The 23,161-nt window shown below is 36.7% G+C and overlaps 1 protein-coding gene across 1 annotated transcript in view; it reads right to left on the reverse strand.

Annotated features, from left to right (window-relative positions):
* The window catches only part of LOC148947590 (protein VAC14 homolog), a 242,508-nt gene that overhangs the window by 120,839 nt on the left and 98,508 nt on the right, over window positions 1–23,161 (reverse strand). The window contains exon 5 of the mRNA XM_089095944.1: window positions 7,074–7,196. Within this exon, the coding sequence (XP_088952070.1) occupies window positions 7,074–7,196 (123 nt within the window). The remainder of the gene's footprint in view (window positions 1–7,073; window positions 7,197–23,161) is intronic.

Genomic DNA, 23,161 nt, shown 5'->3' on the forward strand with positions numbered 1-23,161 from the left:
GTTCAAATGGAACTTGTGTATTATAACGACCACAGAGTTTCACCCTCAAGTCCTTTTCTAAAATCATCTCTTAAAATGTCTCTAACTGTTTCACCGAAATAATTGCCTAAAATAATAATTTGTTCTGAAAAGATATAATAGAGCCTTAAAAAGTATTATAATGGGGGACTCAGGAGGCATCGGGGGCGCCGGGGGTCCTTTGGGGGTCCAGAGAACCTTTGCTGTCCGGGGGCTTCCTTCGGGGTTGGGGTGGGGGGATCGGAGCCCTTTGGGGTTGTGTTAAGGGACCTCACGGCTAAACCACGACAAAGCACTACTCTCGTGGAACTCAATTCCCATTTAACTCAACCCCCGTGCAACTGAATCCCCCTTGTAACTGAACCCCTGTCTAACCGAAACCCCCGTTTAACTGTATCCCCGTTAACTGAACCCTCGTGCAACTCAACCCTCCATGCAACCCATCCCCCTCAAAACACTTTTCAGCCATTTCTTTTTAAATTGACAATACTTTTCAAACGTTACTTATGTATTATACAGACCACATCGGTGAGGTAAAGCTAGGTCAAGTCACAATGTTATTCTATCGTTACTTTTCAATTAAGCAATTGAATACCTTCTAACCAATGTCTCTTGTAAGCGTCAAATATATTAAGTATCTGAGCATATTCTTTGTATTGTTGATGCAAGCATCCCATTCTTTAATTACCCGTGAGGCATTCTTAACCATCGCAATACCTTTACGCAAATATCTTTTCGCAAAAAATTCGCAAATCTCGTGAACTAAAGAAGTAATTACCCTTTTCAAAAACATTAGTCCTTCTATTAATGAACCCATGAAACGAAACCAGTCTGATAGCATCACACAATCTCGCTCCTAGTTCCAAAAATAGAATGCATGTAGCGTTCGTAGTAATAGGTTTAAAAACCTATTAGCCAAGTTTAAAAAAACAAACAAACCTACTAATCAACTTACAGATGAATGACCACGGATTTAACCTAAAAAAAACTTGTATATCAGGAACTAGAAATCTATGTCAGAAAAACTTGTCCTTAAATTGCGTAAATCTCTTTGCAAAGGTGTAATGACCCTGTAGAATAGGACTATCAGAAAAAAACCTGTTTGGCACGGGGGCGTACGTAAAGTATAAGGTTCTACCAGAAAAACCTGTTGGTACGGGGGCGTCCTCAAATTCAATAGATGGCAAAAAAAAAACATGTATGTTTTTAAGTAAGCCAAAAAAAATGGAGGGCAACTAGGCCCCCTCCCACGCTAATTTTTTTCCCAAAGTCATCCACCATGACATCGTAATTAGATAAACCCCTTTTATAGCAAGAGCCGGTGAAATTTAACCCCCCCAAAAAAAAACAACTCTCAAACTCTTTGTAACACGCAAGCTTTTCATTCAAAGCAGAAAAATATATCATGTTAGGAAAAAGCTTTATTTCTGAATGATAAAGAAGTGTTTTTCAAAACAATTAAAACTTGTAAACATACCTATGGTGGTGATATTTTATTTAAATAATGTAAAAACACTTGCTTTGACGTTTCTATCGAATATTCTCATCATATTATTAAGAGTTTTCTTTGTTGGAGGGGAGGGGGGCTAAGTCCCTCGGAAATTTGAATTTACAAGTAAAAGTTTTTCTTTATTTTTTTTTGGGGGGGGGGGGAAATAAAAGAATTAAAATTTTAATAACATTTAAAATTTACAAATACAATTTTTTCAAAAGTTAAAAAAATATGGTGTAGTATAAAAAATGTCTTAAAGCATAATGAAAATTGGGATGCAGTGTAGGGACATTATATCGGGTTTTTTTTTAATTGAGTACATTATACCATGGCAAGTTTTTTTTTTAGAAAACCGACCAATCAAGTTATTATATTGGACTAACCACCAGCTTTCTCTAATCGACTGACACACAAAAAATCGATTTCATAATAAAAAACATGTCTGCCAACCCACATAGGGTTCATTGTAATAGGCAAATGACCCGTGGTAAGGCATATTACGCAATCAGAGTCAGGACTGTGTATTGCCTTACTACTCACAGTGGAATGCAAACTTATGTGGTTTTCTTTTATATTTTTTCATTGGTTTTGCTGATGACGACCCTTGGATACAGGGTCAAAATATTCATTTGACATTCCACTGTCTTATACAAAAAAATCCCTTTTGTTCTACTTGTATTTTGTTGTTTATAGCATTTTTGGGAGGTGGGGGTGGCTACAAATCATTTTCTATGAACAGATAAACCAACCCCAGCGTTAGGTGATAAGGTTTTATTTAAAACCACTAAATTAGACTTGCTTTAACCACTTTTGTCATTTTAGAGAGTGAAATATATTCTTACTAATTTTCCTTTCGGTCTTTTTCATCAAAAATAGGAAATATTTCCTTTCTATCGGAGAGATCCATCCCACTCTTTTAACCTCTTGAGAGGTTCCATATAATCTTTCACGAGTTATATTTCAGAACAATATTGGCTTGTAGTTGAATCTGATTACTTTTTACTGTCAATGGCACTTATCCCCCTTTTAGAAGATTAGATTGTAACAAGTTGCTTACTACGAGAAGAAATAGAAGAAGAATGTCGATCAATATACTAAGGATAAAACGTTAATTGTCTTTGCTAGCTAATATACATTTTCTAAGAATGAAGCAGGAATTTATTTAAAAAAAAATCTGTCTAAAGCAAAAGTATTTTTTACATTTGTTATATAACCAACCACTATTTGCTACTTGAAAAAAATCAAAGGAAGTATGTACTCTGTAGAAATATAAGAATATAAAAGTCGCGGCGTCCGCCGCTAGCTAGTAAAGAACAAACTCTAGCCCATAATAACTTAAAATTCAAAAAAGAAGTTTTGAAAAAAAAAATGTCAGGCGAGGAAGATTTGTATGCCTAGCTCATAGCTCAAAACTCTAGCTCATAACTCTAACTCTAGCCCATTGCAACCGAGAATTCACAAGGGAGTGTTGAAAAATAAGTTCAAGTGGTGAAGAACTGTATGCCAAATGGACATCAAACCCTAAGCATATCGATAGTAAAGAATGAACTCTAGCCCATAGTAAACACAAGTTTGAGAACACGTTTTGAAAAAAAAAAAAAAAAATAAAGCGAGGAAGAATTGTATGCTTAAATGCCAACGAACCCTATGACATCGGAGGCAAGACTTAAGGTACAGATATGGAAACCTGATTTGAGCTCTTGGGCATAAAAAGCAGGCTCAAAGACATTGGTGACAGATTGGAAGACATGGTCAGGGACTCAAAGACACATTTACCTACCATAAACATAATCGAACCTCTTGACTTATTATTGAATCTATTTCTGTTCTGTAGAAAATAAGAATATCAGGGTTATAATAACTGAGAATAATAACTGAGAATTCAAAAAAAGCGTTTAAGGAAAAAAAAATGTCAAGTGACGATGAATTGTATGCCTAAATACCAACTAACCCTAATCACATCGAAGACAAGACTTGAGGTACAGATATAGAAGACGGATAGGACCTCTTAGTCATACAAAGTAGGCTTAGAGACACAGTGACAGATTGGAAGATATGGTCTGAGACTCAAAGTCACGTATTCCTACCACCAACATAACCAACATCACACATGGTACTTGTACCATTTTGAAAATATTTCCTTATTATGTGCCATTTCAAACCTATTGTGCGATACATTTAATCTATTACTTTTACTACCAAAGGTACTTGTACCATTTTGGAAATATTTCCTTATTATGTGCCATTTCAAACCTATAGCGTGATGCAACCTCTTGTGTGATACAACTTATTGTGTGATACAACCTATTGTGTGATACATTTAATCTGTTACTTTTATACCAAAGGTACTTGTACCATTTTGGAAATATTTCCTTATTATGTGCCATTTCAAAACCTAAACGAATATTTACTAGAAAAGTTTATTTTTAAATGACTCCAGATCTTCAAAAAATTGTCCAATACAATTCTGTTCCCCAATCCTTGAAGGTCCTTGAAACATTCTACGAAAATTCTATAGCATTAACTAATAAATAAAATGGAATGAAAATCAGGACCTAGTCTCATATACGTTTGGCTCTAGGGATACCATAGCAATACAGGGATATCAATAATAGGTATATCAAAAACCCTAGTTGAAAATCCAAGAGATAGCTAAGGACCTAAAGCCTCTTTGCCTTTTCATTATTACAAAACAATTTTTTTTTTTAATTTTATGCCCCTTCAATCTAATAGTTTGTTTTCAATAGCAGGCTCCATTACATTAAAATTTAGCTCTGGTTAGTAAGTAAAATGTACTTCTAGAAGACGACAGACTTAATATGGCAATTAGTTGCCATATGGGTATGGCAACATACCCATATGTATGTTCATATGTATGTTCAAATGTATGTTCATATGTATGTTCATATGTATGTTCAAATCATGCACCTTATATCTAAGGTGCATGATTTAAATACATCGTAAAATTTTCTGTTAGATCAAAATTCGAAAGGAGACTTAGATAATATACTCCCTCAGTGGGTTTTGTGACGGTTAGATAGACTCTTTCATTTTGACTACCCAAGTTCCAAGTCAATGAAGGAGAAATGATAGTGAAGAAGGAATATTTGAAACGATAGTGAAGAAGGAATTTAAGATCAAAATTACATAAAATTTTGGAATCAATGATCATTGTAAGTCACTTTTTTTCCGAAATAAACAACTGAACTCTTTATCAAACCATATATATATATATTTTTTTCCTAGGGAGGGGAGTGGGGTAATACATTAAATGTACATTTTTAGGTCTCTCTTTTACAGTTTTTCTAGAAGGATCTTTTGACAAATCCTGAAAGGGGAGGGAAGATCCTCCTCTAAAAGGGATATTCCTTTTTTTACACTATAAAGAGCCATAAATATATTTAAAAAAATAAATATATTTTTTTTCCTAGGGAGGGGAGTGGGGTAATACATTAAAAGTACATTTTTAGGTCTCTGTTTTACAGTTTTTCTAGAAGGATCTTTTGACAAATCCTGGAAGGGGAGGGGAGATCCTCCTCTAAAAGGAAGATCCTTTTTTGACATTATAAGGAGCTCAAAAAATTTAATTTAGCTCTTTCCAGTTTCCTACGATAACCCTTTCTATATAATTTAGTTCTGGATCAAATTTCCACAAAAGAAGTTTTTTAAAGAAGAGTAGAGAGCTACATTAAACCAAAGACGAGCATAAACAAAATCAAATAATTCAAATATTTTAATCAATTCTGGAAAGGGATGAAAGATTCCTTCCTTAAAAAGTTACTTCCAACTGCAAAATCTAAAGCTGGTGATATAATAAGGTTTAGAGGAGCTGTGCAATCAAACGGGCGATTTTTCTGTCCATTTTTTGGGGGGCTTACTTCATTTTAAACCTTCGGCCTTTTCGATTCTTCATAAGGGTCGTAAAGTTCGGTTGTTTTTTTCTCTTTTGTGTTTAATTGTGATATTATTGGTTAAATATATTGGTGACATTGGTGTTCAATATTGAATACATCCAATCAATTTAACAGTATTGATCTATACTGTTGGGTGGCCTGTTTCTTTTCCTTTCAGATAAATGACCTGTTTTCGTTTTCTTAATTACATTTGCTTATAGTATAATTTAAAAAGACAGGTTAAATTCCGTTACTAAGCGATAGTGGTTTTACAATAGGTAAGCTTTGAACCAAGTTTATTTTTGTACTTCCGGGTTTGGGAGTCATTGAAAAATAAATCTAAGAAGTTGAATTGGGTTTGAATGAGGATGTAGCTGATTGGCTGGGCCAAGCGGAGGTCCACCCATATGAACAGTGGTGTCTAAAATATTATTTTGTACGAGTCTGCGTTTTGACCCCGTTTGGGGAAGGATATTTCTGTTGTTATATATGTGACCCTTTTGGAAGAATACAAGTAAGGTATTTTCTACAACTGTGTACTAGTTTCCGTTACCCAGGCAGGGTAGGAATAGAGCTACGAGGTACCGTCATTATTATATTGACAGGGAGGTTTGTTACCTCCAAGGAGAGAGTTAAGAGATTTTCTAGCCGTAACCCAAGGCGGGTACATTTGGCTTTAGAAAGTGGCCATTTGACCACTCGACCGCGTTATCGTACCCTGGGACTGGGTATAATGTAAATAGGGTAGTACCAAACCCGATATGTGCAGAACCGGTGTGGTAGACACGGGCATAGCATTATATTTTGGGGCCGGGGCTTTCCCCTCCAATAAGTGGTGACACCCGTATATTACCACGCCAGTGGTGTTGTGGCCTACCGGTATAACACTGGTAACTAAACACCACGAACATTGGCGCCAGCGGTAGCTAGCACTACGAACATATACAATTTAAGAGTAAGCAGTGTGGAGGGGGTTTCAGGGGGTGGGAGCCCTCATAATATTTTGGATAGGCCTGAGAATGATTTGGATGATTTATTGATGTTTACTTCTATCTTATTAGGTTTTAATTACCTGTGTAACTGTGTAATTACCTTAATTACCTGTGTAATTGTGCTCTGTCTCTTTCCTCATGGATGACATTACCCACGTGTGGCAGTATTCACATTACTCATTTACAATGTTGTTAAATTTGATCGCTTTTCAGTCTACTAATGAAACAAATTTCAAAAGAATGAGAATAAGATGATACAACTATTTTTCTCTTTGGTATTTAATTGTGACATTATTGGTTAAATCATAAGTATGTTTTGTTTAAAATACGCACAAAATATTGATATTTACTTCTATATTATTAGGTTAAAGCCCCCCTGTGTAATTGTGCTCTGTCTCTTTCCTCATGGATGACATTACCCACGTGTTGCAGTATTCGCATTACTGTCTACTCGCTTTTCAGTCGACTAATGAAACAAATTTCAAAAGAATGAGAATAAGATGATACAACTATGTTCGACATAATATTGTTATTGCCACTGTTTTCAATCACATGATAACAGAAAAGAAACAGCAAAAAAGGAGGAGAAAAATACGAAAAAACAAGGGAATAAAACAAGAAAAAGAAAAGAAAGAAACAGAAAGAAGAAGCACAAGAAAATGGGCAGCATCAAAATACCTTCCAAACTTGTAGTTGATGAAAGATTCAATTTTCTCGTTACTGTATCTATTGACACCTCTGACTCTGCAGGAACGAATTTCAACAAATTCTGTTCCACTTCCATTGCATCTTCCTTTGCAGCTACAAAAAGAAAGAAAAAAAATAGACGCATGGTAAGGTAGGGATGATTGGTCAGTCAGCTAGGCTGAATTGAACGTTCTAGTTTTTGGGAGAAAATCCAGAATTCCGGCGGATGTTGAGGAGTTACAAGTAACTTATGCCAAGAAAAATGAGATTTCCGGCCTTAGGATGAGTTATCTTGGATATCATAGTCAGATTTCTCGTTGTTGTGAAGGACAAGTCTCAATTTCTTTTCATAGTAAGGAAGATAATTGGTTTTATCAAATTTCAGGTAATTCGAAACTCCGGTTCAAAAGGGAATTAATTCGATTGGAAATCAAATGTTCTAGTGTTTTTCAAACAGTTCGTGGTAACGAAAAGGAGCGACCTGGCTCAATTGTAACCAAAACTCTAAAAAACGGAATTTTGATACCAATAGATACATTAAAAGAATCAGATTTTAATGCTGATTTCAAATATATAAATTTCATCATGTTTAGTCCTACCCATCAAAAGTTACGCGCCTGAGAAAATTTGGCTGATTTTCGAAAAAAGGGTGAAAGACCCCCTAAAAGTTATAGAACCTTAATGAAAATCACACCATCATATTCAGCGTATAAAAGAACCCTACTGTAGAGGTTTCAAGCTCCTATCTACAAAAATGTGGAATTTTGCGTTTTTTTGCTAGAAGAAAGATCACGGATGCGTGTTTATCTGTTGTTTTTTTTTTTTTTTTTTCAGGGGTGATCGTATAGCCCTAGTGGTCCTAGAATATCGTGGGAGGGGTCATTGTAATGGAAATTAAAAGTTCTAGTGCCCTTTTTAGGTGACCAAAAAAATGGAGGGCAACTAGGCCCCCTCCCATGCTCATTTTTTTCAAAGTCACCCGATCAAAATTTTGAGATAGCTATTTTGTTCAGCATGGTTTTAAAAATGATAAGTATGTCTTTTAGGATGACTTAATCCCCCGAAGTCCCCGGGGGGAGGGCTGAAAGTTATGCACTTTACCCAATGTTAACATATAGTATTGGCTATTGGGAAGTATATGGACGTTTTCAGGAGAGATTTTTTCTGGTAGTGGGGGGGGGGGGGTGGGGGCTGTGTGGGAGGATCTTTCCATGAAGAAAGTTTTCATGGGGGAAGAGACATTGCTATGAAGGGGACGCCGGATTTCCCAGCATTGTTTAAAAAAGATCAGAAATTAAATATAAAAAAAACAAGTTTTTCAACTGAAAGTAAGCAGCAACATCATAACCTAGAACGAACAGAAAATATTACATATATGGTTGGGTTCACCCCCTAGCCAATACCTCGCTCTTTAAGCCAAAGATTTTTTAATACTTTCATAAGAGGTATTTATTCTAATTAACGGCCTTTGTGATTAAGCGGTTATTTTTAAAGAATTGGAACACAATTCAAACTTTAGCTTAAAGAGCAGGGTATTGACTAGGGGGCGAACCCCCTAATATACGTATTAAAAATATATGAATATAGAAGTTCGTTATGTAAGTTAGTTCTTAAGTTACGTATAATTATTACTAATAAAAAAGTTCGTAAAGAAAATCCAACAAGTTTTGAGGGAGTCGTTTAACCAAATAAAAGTAAAATTAATATAAAAATCTTTTTATAATTATTCATTTCCTGTAAGCAAAAATCAAACTTGCATTAATTCAAAAACGTTCAAAAAATAAATAAAAAAAAAACAAGTTTTTTAATTGAAAGTAAGGAGCGACATTAAAACTTAAAACTAACAGAAATTATTCCGTATATGAAAGGGGCTGTCCCCTCCTCAACGCCTCGCTCTTTACGTAAAAGTTTTACTTTGTCACAAATCTATTTTTTTTAAACAATAAAAAACTTTAGAGTAAAGAGCGAGGCGTTGAGGAGGGGACAGCCCCAGTAAAATACGGAATAATTTCTGTTAGTTTTAAGTTTTAACGTCGTTCCTTACTTTCAGTTAAAAAAAACTTGTTTTTTTTATTTAATAAGAGTCAGAGGTGATTGGAGGACAAGCAGCCTTCTTCCTATGTCCATTAATTTTCGAAAGACATCCAATCACAATAAAGAGATAGCCATTTCGTTCAGCTAAGTTTAACAATGCAGTAACTATTTCTGGGTATGTTGGGTATGTTTACTCCCATAGTTATGCAATTTGTCGAGTATGCTTTGAAACTAAATGTTGCTTTAGAACTAAATCAAAAGGAACTATGTGTATTTTGGTTGCCAATAAGACATATCAGCAATATCTCAAGAACGACTGAGGGTATTAAGCTGAAACTTTCAGCGCTTGTTCTAGTCTGACTTCAGCTCTTACAATTGAACTAAATCCAAAGAGTTTTAGTGTATCCAGTTTGTCAAAGAGCATAGACACAATTTTTTGGGAATGGTATTAAGTTTTATTTTTAAGGTCAACTTGAGGACTTTTAAAACTAAATTAAACAATACTATTTGTGTCCAGATTTTCAAAACGGCGTCCGTTGTTAAAAATTGTTCAAAATTTTTATGCAGCAGAGGGACTTTTAAAACTAAATTAAACAATACTATTTGTGTCCAGATTTTCAAAACGGCGTCCGTTGTTAAAAATTGTTCAAAATTTTTATGCAGCAGAGGGACTTTTAAAACTAAATTAAACAATACTATTTGTGTCCAGATTTTCAAAACGGCGTCCGTTGTTAAAAATTGTTCAAAATTTTTATGCAGCAGAGGGACTTTTAAAACTAATTTAAACAATACTATTTGTGTCCAGATTTTCAAAACGGCGTCCGTTGTTAAAAATTGTTCAAAATTTTTATGCAGCAGAGGGACTTTTAAAACTAATTTAAACAATACTATTTGTGTCCAGATTTTCAAAACGGCGTCCGTTGTTAAAAACTTTTCAAAATTTTTATGCACCAGAAAAATAGCAAGCCAAGCTATGGATTTTTATAAAAAAAAACGAAAAGATTTAAAACATTATATTCTTTTTCCACGAAAAATAATTCTGTCAAGAAAAAACGAACAAAAATTAATTTAAAAAAACTTTTTCCACAAAAAAAGTTTTCCAAAAAAAGTAGAGCTCCATTAAACCAAAAATGAACAGAAATAAAGTCAAATAATCTTTTTCAAAGCGCAAAACTACCACAAATCACCATCAACAAAAAAATGAAACACAAAACTAAAAGAAACTACGATAAATCACTGAGTCAAACCCAAAACCGAGCAGGAATTGACATGAGTAGGGCTGATACCCCCTAGGTCTTCTGAAAGCCTGAGCATAATTTGTACTTTACTGTAAAAAAAACAACAAAAATAAATGAATGTGAATTGACAGTTTAATATGCATACACTGATATTTATTCTGATATTATTTATATTCCGATTTATTTATACTCCTTAGTCTGAAACGGTTTAGCCTTAATAGTTTTTGATCTATTAAAGTTAAAAAAGCTACAAAATTTAAAATTTATTTTGTTTAAGTAAAGTGTAGGCTAAATAATGTTCGTGTCTTCAAATGGCATGGGGGGTGTCCGCGCTACCCGTGTTAATTTCTGCTTTTTTTTTTAGTTTGACTTGGTTATTTATTGTAATTTATGCTCGTTTTGGGTTTCATTTATTTATTGGGCTTGGATTTACTCTTATAGGCCGGTGGGGGGCAAGTATCAAGGTATTTAAAAACTGAGTTCCCAAAGAAGTTTGATCCTTGAGGATTGATTCTATTTGTCGGTGAAAGAGGTTTGATTGTTCTTGACAGCGTTCCAATCTTTGTTTTTCTATTCAATTTTATTTCAAAGAATTTGATTCGATGGAAAATGTAATTTTGTTTTAGATTTGATGCCTTACTGTTATAGTTATTATAGTCCAGTAAATCTACAAAACTCTGGGACAAAATTGCAATATAAAAGATTTTTACACCGTCTTGTAGGGGAAAAAATTCTATACAAAAGTCCCCAGTAATCCCCTGGGCGGAACAGGGTAAAAACAGGGGAAAAGGGGGAAATTGCAAAAATTGAGGGGCAGACTTATGGTGCGCTCGAACTTCACGTCTGCTCTTTTTCTGCTCGGAGATTTCGAAATAAGAAAGTTATGTTGTTTTTTCACTGGACTTGGCTCACTTCCCCCCTTTAGCGGGGGAGGGGGAGAGGGAAAACAGTATCCTCGAGTGTTGTGTGATATGGCTGGTCAAAATGTTGCCTGCAAGGTTTTTTGATTCGATAATTTCAAAGAACATGGTATTAGATTTGTATCTTAATTTTCTACAGTGTTTTCACCGTAGGGGAGACAATGCATCGGGCCTTCGGAGTACGTGGGCAGATTTACTTCGACTATATAATAGAAACATAAGACAATACTAAATATAAAAAATGAAACAAATCAGGTAACTTCGGTAATCACAGCAAAAGATAATTACGGTTTTGATTGAACTAAAAAGGATAAGATAAAGGATTTGTACTAAACATAGTCTTCTTCATCGTTATCAACAAAAACATCTTTATTGGAACACGCAATCCCTTGGCAGTCTTTGCAAGCAATTGTGCAAGGCCATCTATTTTTAGGCAACTACAGCGTGAACTGTCACAATTAGAACGCTTGCAGCTGCAACGAATCACATTTAGGAGATGAGGCAGAGGAGGTCCGATGTCGGTCATGATCGGAGTGAGGCATCCGCCACGTAATCACCAACCCCAGTCTTTTGGGTCGAGTTCTGACGCAGTATTACGCTATTCCAGTACCTGATAGAAGACTCTATAAGAATGAAATTTCGCAACCGATGGAATTGCACTCTGGTTGCACAAAAGTTGATGTCGCGACCAAGAAGAACGTGGCCAACAACAATATAGTGACAAACCTGTCACGGCAATGGGGACCATCGATCATTGGAACTACTGCCTTGAGAGGACTATCGGCAGGCTCAGCATTGATGATGTTCACCTTTTTCATGTTCAAAGGTTGGTCGAAAGTCACGACTAGCACCATTCCGTGCTGTCGTCCTTTATCGGAGATAAAACGTAAGGTCGTGTATGCACAAGAAAGATAGGAGGGATTAGAGTCGATATTAGGCAGAAAAAAAATCGACGAAGTACCTTTGTGTGACCCATGGTGAGTTGCTTGCATAAATCCACTCCATCAGACCCGTTTCGTGTCATGTATCCAGCTTGCATGCCCTAGTAGGCCAATGCCATCGATCTTGTCGGGATGGTCGGGATGGGTTTGTACACAAGACTGTTCTTCTGTTGGCTTCTGTTTTAGAAGCAGAAAGGCACTTGTCAAACCTGCTGGAGTACTTCAAGGTTTACAACTGCTCTTGGGATTATGATTGGAAATTTGGGTAGCCTTTTTGTGGCAGCAGCAAGTATGCCCTTCCCATAGAAAGTACATTTTCCGTCGATAGTGCAAATGTCGTTGTCGACATTGTCGCCAATGAACTGGATGAAAGTTCCAGGAGTCATCCCTGGAAATTCTGTACCATGAGTTACTGCGGCAGAACGCTCGAATCGAAGCACTTCAGAGTAAGAAGTAGAAAAACCTACCCTATTCAGCTGGTGGATGAGAAAACGTGAACCAGATTATTGGTGTAGTTGGACTCGAAGGTATACTTGTAAATGAACGAACAAAGACCGGGGACGGCGAGCCTGCATTATTGCTAGACCGATTGAAATTACCAGTAGGTCCTTGTCTGATCCCGTGATTAGCAGAGAAAGAACGAGCCTCAGAGATTGTGGTAAGAAATTCACAACTTTTTCCTTTTCTTCTATACTGCTCAGGCTCGGGTAGTCAGAGTCTGTACACTGCACTAACTTAATGTCATTCTTAGCTACTTTGGCCACTGTATTTATCATGAGCTTCAGCTGGTCTTCTTCACTCGGCTGTGGAGCTCTGTAAATCACGAAGGATCTCATGTGCTCTTTGTCGGAAAGTCACAACACCAATCTGTCGGCCTATGTCAGTTATAACAATGCAGTTGCCATAGGTTTCATTAAGGAGTCATTTTATATGCTTTGTGGTGTGCGGCGACAGGTCTGGTTCAAGAAAAAGCCTCATGTTCTCTGCTATAAACTGTTCATCTGTAAACTGTTCACTTTCACCGTAAACTGTTCATCTTCGAGTTCTTCGAAATAATTAACAGCTTTGATGAATGCATCTTTCAAAGCTGTACGAATCATTTTTATCTGACTGGCTCAGGGTCTCAATTGCAGAACGTATTGAAACCCGACAATTTGGAAACGTCCCAAGATTGTCAACGTCCCACTATCTAGTACATATGTATGACACAATACTGAAAAACCGAGAGACACCTAATACCTGGGCTAATCTCATTTCTGTTGACCTGGAAAAGGCTTTCGATTATGTTGACCATAGTGTTTTAGTTGATAAACTTTCCCATGAATTCAAAGTCGACCCCTCCCTGGTAAAAATTATCTCGTCATTTTTAAGCCAACGATCTCAAGTGGTCAAATACATGAATACTTATTCAGAACCTCTACCAGTTTATAACGGAATACCACAAGGTAGTATAACTGGACCCATCCTATTCAGCGTTACGGTAAACAATTTGGCAGAAGATATCCCCTTACGATGAAAATTTGTGGATGATATGACACTACTAGAGGTCGCCAGGAAAAGATTAAAAAGTAGTCCACTAGAAATCCTTGAAGATGTTGCAACAGATGCCCTCAAAAATAAAATGTATGTAAACCCATTGAAATCTACAATACTAACAATCAATTTTCTAAGCACAACCCCCTCATTTACATCTATTATTCGATGTGAACTTATGACACAAAAAATAAAACTTCTAGGGGTAACTATAACTTCCCATCTTAAATGGGAAGCCCATATTTACCAAACATAACCATGCAAGCCAATATTTCCCTAGCTTTCCTTAAGCAATTGGCAAAATATCAATGCCCGGCTTCTCATATTTTGAAATTTTACATATCTTTTGTTCGCCCAACCCTCGAATATGGTTGCCCTCCATGGCACTTCTCAATAAGCAAAAATCAAACCATAAGGCTAGAGTCCGTTAAGAAAAGGGGTTTTAAAATAATCACACGGGAAGGAAAGTTGCTTTACTCCTATCTCTTACAAAACTTTAAAATCAAAACCCTGGAAAATAGACGACATGATCTGTGCCTCCGTTTTGGTGATAATGTGAGAACCAACATCCGAACTGAAGACCTTTTTCCACCTTCCCATAATCCTGAACGGAAGCCCCCCCAAATAGAGGCAAAAAATCCCATCCCCATTCTAGAAACTGTAAAAGCTAAAACAAAAAGATATTTAGATAGCTTTATACCAACCTTCACTAAAATCCTAAACGCCTCCAATACCTCTTAATGAATCATTTTTTTTAACTCTTTTGACACTCTTTTTTTTTTTTTTTTTTTTTTTTTTTACTTATTTTATTGTATACCGTTTTTTTACAAAATTTTTTCCTTTAATGTAGGACCTGTTTGATGTGACATTATTCTAGTCACTTTAATATTTTTCTTAATTTTTTAATTCACATTTGTCTATATGTTGTCGGTTTGTATTCCTTACCGTTTTGTTTTCCGTAAAACTAGTTTCATTGAAGTCCTTGTGATGGTTGTTGTTTACTTCATTTTTTTGACACAAACTTATATTCGGCGATATATCGCTTGTGAAAAGTTTTAAAATAAAGCATTATTCTATTCTATTCTATCTCGATTTTAACTCTCCAGTGGCCTTCCAGCAGCGTTCATCGGATCAGTTGCACTAGAATACCGCTTTGGAATCTCTCTTACAGTTCTGAAGTTAGAGTAGCATATATTATGATACACTGCATCAGCTGCATGCAAATCCGAGCTTATAGAATTCAGCCTGCTGTGGACAGCCTTAGCCTAATCGTCATTTTTACTAGAATCATAGCACTGAAGAATCGATTTTTTCACTTCAATTGTGGTCACTTTTTGGCACTCGTCATTTTTGGCTTTTTTTCGTCTCAGACGGAAGGACTAGCTTCGTATTGCAAAACACACAGCTTGACTTCGTCTCGTAAACGTTTTGACTAGATCTACTGGACCTGTTTAGAGAAACTTCATTATCACCGGAATCGTTATTCTTTCTTTTTACGAGACAAGCTATGGACGTCGGACGGCAGTTGTCTTTTCTACATTGGCTGTGTACTATTTCACCGTCTTCAACTGTTATCTGTTCACCCTGTTGCATATTGGCCTCGTTGATCCGAGGAGATTCTTTATTTGTGATTCTGACACTTTCACCACCAGTACGCATGCTTCAGCTCCAGAGCTTGCAACGTTCATCTTCTTCCTCCATGAATAGGGTATCATATGCAAAAATACAAACAAAAAAATTTATTAGGCCAGAAAGAGGAGCTTTTTGCACGAGCCACATTGTAGTCACACTTGTGGCTAAACTCAAACCTAAGCCCTGTTTCGGACCCGAAAACAACCTACAAAGCGAATCTTTCCATAAGATTTGTGAGTTCGACACCTCTAATCAGCCTCAAGCCAGAAGGCGCAGTTAAGAATTTTGACCATTTAAGCGGCACTCAGACATAGAACGTAAAGTGAGGAAGCAAAGCACCTTAAGTTGTACGCAAGGTTTACCGCTCGTTCACATGTAAAAATAGAATTTAGGAACTATACAGCCAGCGTCTTATATGACACGTTGCACTTTCCATGAAACACAAATTATTTGCTTTTATTTCTGCTCTGCCTCACAACAAAAAGCATTCGAAAACAACCTGAGCTATAAGGAAAGCTCCAAATTTTCACTCAAGTTTCGATTCACTTTACGACCTTAACGACCACTTTGAATCAGTGCAGGAATGTACTTTAAACCTTACGACCGGTCGTAAAGTAGACTTAAAGTACTAAGCGACCTGTGTGTGAGGGCCGCTTTAGAGAAAGCCTTGAAGGGATGGGTTAGCGCAAATTTCAAAAACTAGATCACTAGTCAGACGTTGTATTCGTATCCAAGACATTGGGTTTAGCAGCCACAAGTGTGATAATAATATGGCTCGGGAGATAGAACATTAGCCATCTCATGGTAAAATTCAAATCATCGTCTTAATGACGAAGAATCTTAGTATCATCTACGAAAAGCATTGTATTATTTTCCCCTCATGCCTCTAAATGTTGCTGCAAAATTAGGTAAAGGAAAAACCCTTTACTAACTTTGTGTGTGTGTTTGGAACTCTCTTCCCACTAGCCTTCCCTTTTGTTGCTTTGAATCTTCACTTTCTTCCGGAAGTTCTCATTGATAATTATAAAAACAAATCTATCTTACCTTTATGATCAGCAAATGTGTCCATTAGTTATGTTAAAGCTTTCACTAGGTGGCAGCATGTGTGTGCACTTAGACTTATGGCACATTCACACATAGCAGAAATCCGAGCGGATTGTGAAAACCGAGCCGATTTTCCGACCGGTTTTCAAAATCCGGTCGGATTTCCACAATGTATAAATGCTCTATTAGTGAATCTCCAACAAACAGGAAAAGAGAAGCACCAGGGAATATGATATTGAACTCTCGTCAAAACAGTGTTAGAGGGTTTTAAAGCAGAGTTGATAGACCTTTGTCTCCTCTCCAAATTTTGTAGAGCCGTCCGACTATCTTTTTCCTTAAGAGGATATCTTGATCTCTCCCTCTTTTTCTCTTGTAACTGGAAAACGGGAGGAAAGGCTAATGACAGAACAAGTAAAGTAACATAGACTATTCATTCTTCTCACACTGAGAAACCCCAGAAAACAAGTCTTGCAGACTGCTGTGCATGATCTTTATTTCCCCCTCTTTGTCCCTTGTAAGTAGGGAAACGGGGGAGCCACTTATTACACAGCAATAGAAAACGCATATTCGATCTTCTTGGACCCAAGGGCATCAGGAATGCCATTATCAGCATCAAAAACTACCGGTCGTAGATTTTCGAGTTATCCCCTGGATTTTCCCCCTGTTCCACCGAGGGAATTCTTGGGGACTTCTGGTATGTTGTAGAGAATTTCTTTCTCTACAAAATGGTTCGTCCCAGATCGTCGATTTTTTCCGTAGATTTACTGGACTATTAGAGCATCACACAACCTAAAACAAAAAGAAGAGAACAAAAATAGGACGGCCTAATGCTGCCTGGCAATTTTACAATGTTGTTTTTACTTTAGCCAGCCTCCATCTTCAAAATATCCAGGATTGTTATTCAATATTTTTTACCAACAGGTTTCAGGCGTTTTGCTAAAAGGATTCCGTTGTTTGTACAGTTGCTATAGCAAGTTATTACAGGACAGGGAACTGAAATAACAGTAACTAAGAAGCATTTCATATTTGGTAAGCATTGAGCAAATGAATCTATTTAACTGCTACTTATGATATTCTGTCAAAAATGATTATTAGGGAACATTACATGGAAAATACCGGCATAAAAAAATATAAAAGAATAAAAAATCGTTCTTTGCTTCAAAAATACTTCAACCGACCATCAGAAAGATAAAAGATTTTTAGATAAACTTCTACATTTGAAGTAATTTTAAATAGCAGAATGAAAAAAAAAACGACTAGTTCATTCGGCACTTCCTTAGAACGCTAACCTTACTGGACATCCAAATAATCCTGAGGTATTAAGGTCGTTCGATACCTTTAAGAATCCCTCTATCTCGTCCACTCAGGGTTGCCACTTCAACAAAACTACTGGTACTAGCCAGGATAGCTCAAAAGTACTACCACGACAGAAATGTTCTAACTCCGCGTGTGGCTCTCCGCCAAACCCGCGGCATTTTAGAACCGTAGTTCTTCTTTGGCTTGTCATATAAACCACAGTAATTTTTATTTTTTATTTCTGTATAGCCAGTCGAACACTGACTTCCGATATGGCAAAAAAAGGGCCACTGACATGGGATGCAACTACAATCAAAATCATCGAAGTTATCTCTGGATGTTCACTGTGAACGGTCCATAATTGTCTAGTAGGGTATTAGGACGTCCAGACTATCCGTTTTCTGTGAAAATAGGACAGATAACAGGAAGCAGGAAAAGTAGTCAAGATGTACAGTTTTTTGAAACAAATCTGTACAAGTTTATCTGTTATCCGTATCAAGCCTGTTTTTTTCTGAGTCAAAACCTGAAAAAAAAATTAAGCATCATATTAACCTTTTTTCTCTTTAAGAGCTACTACATTTAAAAGCTACTTTTATTTATCACTTATTGTCTCCTTTTTGGCACTTTTTCAGGAAAAGCAGTCCACACTACCATTTTCCTCCCCGTTTTGCCTAAATGGGACTAAGCGGGGGCAACGCGCAAAAGGCTTCACCCTAAAAGTTAAGTTAGAGAATTTTATTTACATACCTTTACAGTAATAAACTGTTATTTAAGCTCACACTTCCACTTTTTCGCACTCCTGGCCAGCTCTGTTGAAATATCCCAAGTCCCTGAATTTGGTACGCCCCTCCTGAAATGTATAAGATCGGATATTATTTCTGGCAGTAGTCTGTTTCAGAGGGGGGTCTGAACTAGCTTTAAACGCGAAAACTGACGTTCGGCGGAAGTGCTTCTATCAGGCAACGAAATAACACCCTTTATGAATATAGGTAGGTGAACAAAAGTAGAGTTCCCAGCACCATCCTTGAGGGCGGACACTGAATTCCAAAATTCCAAAACTGACACTTTCCCTTCCCCTAGCTCTTTCTTCAAGAATGTTAGTCACCTCCACTCTCTGTTTAGGGCTTCAACCTCCAGCGAACCATTGAAACAGTCCTTGAATATGCGGAAAAGAGGGATTATAGAAGGAACTGATCCGGATAAAGAGTTTCTGGAGATAACCAGTTTAGCATTCGAAGCAAGGGGTCTTCAATGTTTACTCTTCGCTTTATTTCAGAGCACAGCTTGATAGAAAACGCAAGGCAATTTTTCTTTGTCGCAGCTAGCTGTCTGCCTTGAAGTTTCCGACTTTCAATCTGATCAATTGCAAAGAGCTCAAGTTCGGCTCCAAAATGCATATCCGTCTCCATAGCTTTGAAGTTTCTTGGGATTGAAAAATCTATTTCGAAGACTGAACGTATGGTCAAAAGCTCGTCTTTGATATAATTCCTTGCCAGTTCGGAGAGAGTATTACCCACGCTTTTGAAAAGTTTGTGAACTTTCACTTCTGCGCTCTGGAATTCAAAATTCAGGCCGTTTACAATAGGAAGAACGTAATTCAGAAAAAGATAATAAAGCTTGACTTCGGGATCGATCAAAGCTATATAAAGCTTCACTGCCGTTTGATTCCGACCTTCATTTGCAGGTAAGGCGAAAAACAACGTCAGAGCAGTCCACTGTTGCACCAGCCTCTGAGAGACGGCCTCAAACGCTAACCGGCGAGTTGCAGGTGGGTACAGGAGTGCATGCTCGGCTACTTCACAGAACTGTTGGAATTCCTTATACTCACGGAGTCGTTTGGCACTATTCGATACGTACGTGCATATATCATTGCTGAATCTGACGATCTCTGTAGGTAACTGATCACAAGCACTAGAAGAGCATAGTGCAAAACTGTGACAGATGCATCCGAAAATAGCCAGCCAGGGAATATCTTTCTTTATGAGGGATGCACGGCCGTTGTTCTTCCCAAGCCTCACACTTGTATTTTCAGATGCAAATCCTATGCAGTTTTTTAATGTCATCTTCTTCTCACTTAAAGTCTTATAGATCAAGTTTTTAAGGCCCATTGCTGTTGTATCCCCAACTTCTGGAATGGCCAAAAAGTCTTCCTTGATTCCGCATGTAGTTTTGTCATAGTAGCAAACGATGATGACTAAGTATTTTGTCCCACACTTATCAATGCTTTCATCAACCATCAGCGAAAAGAGCGGTTTTTCGAATCTTGAGCTCAGCTGGCTGATGGTGTATGGGGCAATTACGTTTTTGATTAGTCCAGTGGTTTTAGTTCTTCCACATGCAAGAAGCTTTACTACTGATGAATCAGGGATAAATTTTTTCAGCAATTCGGGCAAGCTGTCCATAATACTCATCTCCTTGGATTTTGATGCTACCCAGGCTGACATTGCCAACTGTAAAGCTGTCACCTGTTGGCTAATTTGTTTTCTCTCCTTTGCTGCTCTCAATAAAGTAAACTCATTAGTTTGGTCATCAGCAATAAGCACTTGGTTCTTCATACTAACAACTTTGGATATGTGACTTTCCCTCAGTGCATATCTACGTAAATGGGATAGGCCACCAGTAATGATCTTTTCGCAAAACCTACGCTAAGATTTTGTCCTATCCCTTGGATATCTTTGCAGCCAGACCTGCAAGTCTTTATCTTCTCTCCATTTTACACTGAATTTCTGTATTTTCACTGGCTTTGGTGGTTTATTTCTGCTGATTCTTCGTTTTCTCACATTTAATAGTTCATTCTCTTCACCTTCAATTTAATTTGCAGCTTCTTCACAGTCACTGGCACTAGCTTCAGATTTATAGGCTTCGTCACCAGAATAATTAGCTAGATAGAGAATCTGTATAAGAGCAGCGACTCTAACCGGTTTTCCATATATCAAACCAGTGGCGTAACTAAGGGGGACAAGTAGGGGCCCTTTGCAGCACAAGTTTAGTTTTTATGGGTATTTGCTTCTCTAAAAGAGGTATCTAATAGAGGAAGAAAGAAAAATAAAAGAGATAAAGAAACTTCTAGATCCTAAATTTCAAAATTTTTGGATATTCGCTGCATAATATTACTCTTAGAGATTATTTGCTTCCTGACAAGGATGTTTCAGGGGCTAATTTAAAGAAAACATTAAAACTGGGTTAGTTGAGCCAGAATTTTCAATTTCATGCTAGACTTTTTCCAAGTGTCATGGTCACTTTTTTGACATTATACCCCCCTCCCATTCTGAGGTCCCATATATAACTGTATAAATACATTTCATCGTTGTGTCGAATCTTGTGATGACATTCTTTCTTGTAATATTCTTACAAGTTCTTTCATATTGTAAAGTGAGAATTTGATTGGCTGATTTTTTTTAATATATATCGCGGGCCATTAGGGGGGTGGGTGTATTTTCAGAAAAGGAACCACGATATTTGGAAATAGTATAAAATAAAGAACTGAATGGTACTGCTTTTGTGTGTTTAGCGTGTTTTCTTCAGAAAAGGACAATCACTAAATATTTGACATTAGAAAAAGACAACTAGACTAGTGCCCATTTTTATGGAGAAAATAAACACTGCTTGTATCTGTTAGGGTAGGCTTAAAGTTTACTTAAAGACTGATTCATAGGGACCACGTAGGTTGGGCTGGGGCCCCAAGCACCTGAAAACGTAAATTTCTTTACTTTACGACCTGTGAAACCCACCAAAACAGCTATAGGCTAATATTCTTGGGGTTGAATTGTGTGGTTGAAGAAATAATCTTCTTTTATTTCTTGCTTTCTTTTGGTTGGGAGTTATGATTCAAATTACAAACGGAAAAAAAAGGCATTTTATGTAAAATAACTGCTGTTTCGTATAGGAACTGAAAACAATGATTGAAATATTTTTTGTTTGATAAAATAAAAACAAAACAAAAATTATGTCACTCAGAATTCCTCAAATCTTCACGTTGGAGCGATGCAAATTTAAGGCTGGAGGAAGTGAGACTGAGACCAAACCACCTTAAAAAAATTAAACGGGAAGGGAGCAATTAAAATGATTTTTTGGGTCTTTTTAAGAAGCTGAATTTATTACGATCGGTTTTTATTGAAATTTAACAATAAAAAAAATCTAGTTGGTTATCTTGGTTATCATTGTTGGTTGTCATTTCTAATATGCTTGTAAAATTGCCCTTTTCGGTCTAAAAAACTACTTTTGACAAAAAGTATTGAAAAATTACTGCTTTTGCAGAAAGTATTCAAGAAGTACTACTTTGATCAAAAAGTACTAAAAGTAGTACTTTGGTACTACCCGTGGCAACTCTGCGTCCACTACAAGCTTTTTTAAATTGTGTGTCCAAACTATTCAAAATTAGTTGGGCGGTCTTGCCATAACTTGTATTGCTAAGATAAGAGATGCGAATAAACATCAGAAAACTAAAAGCCAACACCGACTTTCCTTAAAATCTCAGGTTTAATTTAACGTTTTAATTAATTTTAACGTTTAAATTAATTTAACGTCTCAGCCAGTTAACGTTTCCATTTTTGTGCCAGAGATAGAGATATTCAGATTTTATGGAACTTACATCATTAAAAAGTTTAAGTTTTGTTATTCTGATTGAACGGAGCACAATTTTTTTTTTAAGTTCTGGAAAGGGCAGTCCCTAAAATATTTTAGTAAAACTTGGAAAACTTTAAAAATGAGCTCAAAAGAAGTCTCATTGAATAATTTGACAGCTTTTGAAGTTTCCCGTTGTAGTAACTACCTTGATTGAAATCTTTGCGGCCACAGGGTGTACGTTATATATGCTTTATGTACATATATTAGACTGCGTTTCGCTTAACAATTGGAATGATATTACTGGTTTTTTTTGTTTTAAATTAGCCTATCGTTAGCTTTTCGAACTGTTGACACATCTAAGATCATTTATCAATTTATATCAAAATTACTTGGGATACTCCCTGTGGTGACGAGAAATTTTTGATAATGCGCCCTTTGTCCTTTAGACTGTCAGTCGATGCTGAAACTCGTAAAATGGTATTTTTGGTGTATAACATCCTTAAGTAGAGCCAACAAGGTAATTAAACAAACGAAAAAGTTGAAGTTCTGGTTCCTCTTGCAATATTCAGAGAAAAGCATTTGGCATCTTCCCCCTCAACGTCAAAATTGGCAATTCTGATAGGATGTTTCTCATGTGGTACGACGCAGTAAAACGACTTAGTGTAAACAGAAAGGAATTGAAGTGCGAATCAGCAACCCAAATAGTAGTTTAATCAAAGCCTCTGAAGTCAACAAATTTTCTATTCATATTTTATACTGCTTACCCAGCCACAAGATACGAGCAAATGAATGACATCACTAACAATTATAGTATGGGCGGAATCCTAGAGGTGTCAGAAATGGCAGTTTTCTATGCAACTGGACGGCTACGTAAT

The sequence above is a fragment of the Artemia sp. Qi Xiang Cuo genome, chromosome 10, assembly GCF_049724085.1.
Source record: "Artemia sp. Qi Xiang Cuo chromosome 10, ASM4972408v1, whole genome shotgun sequence".
NCBI lineage: Eukaryota > Metazoa > Arthropoda > Branchiopoda > Anostraca > Artemiidae > Artemia > Artemia sp. Qi Xiang Cuo.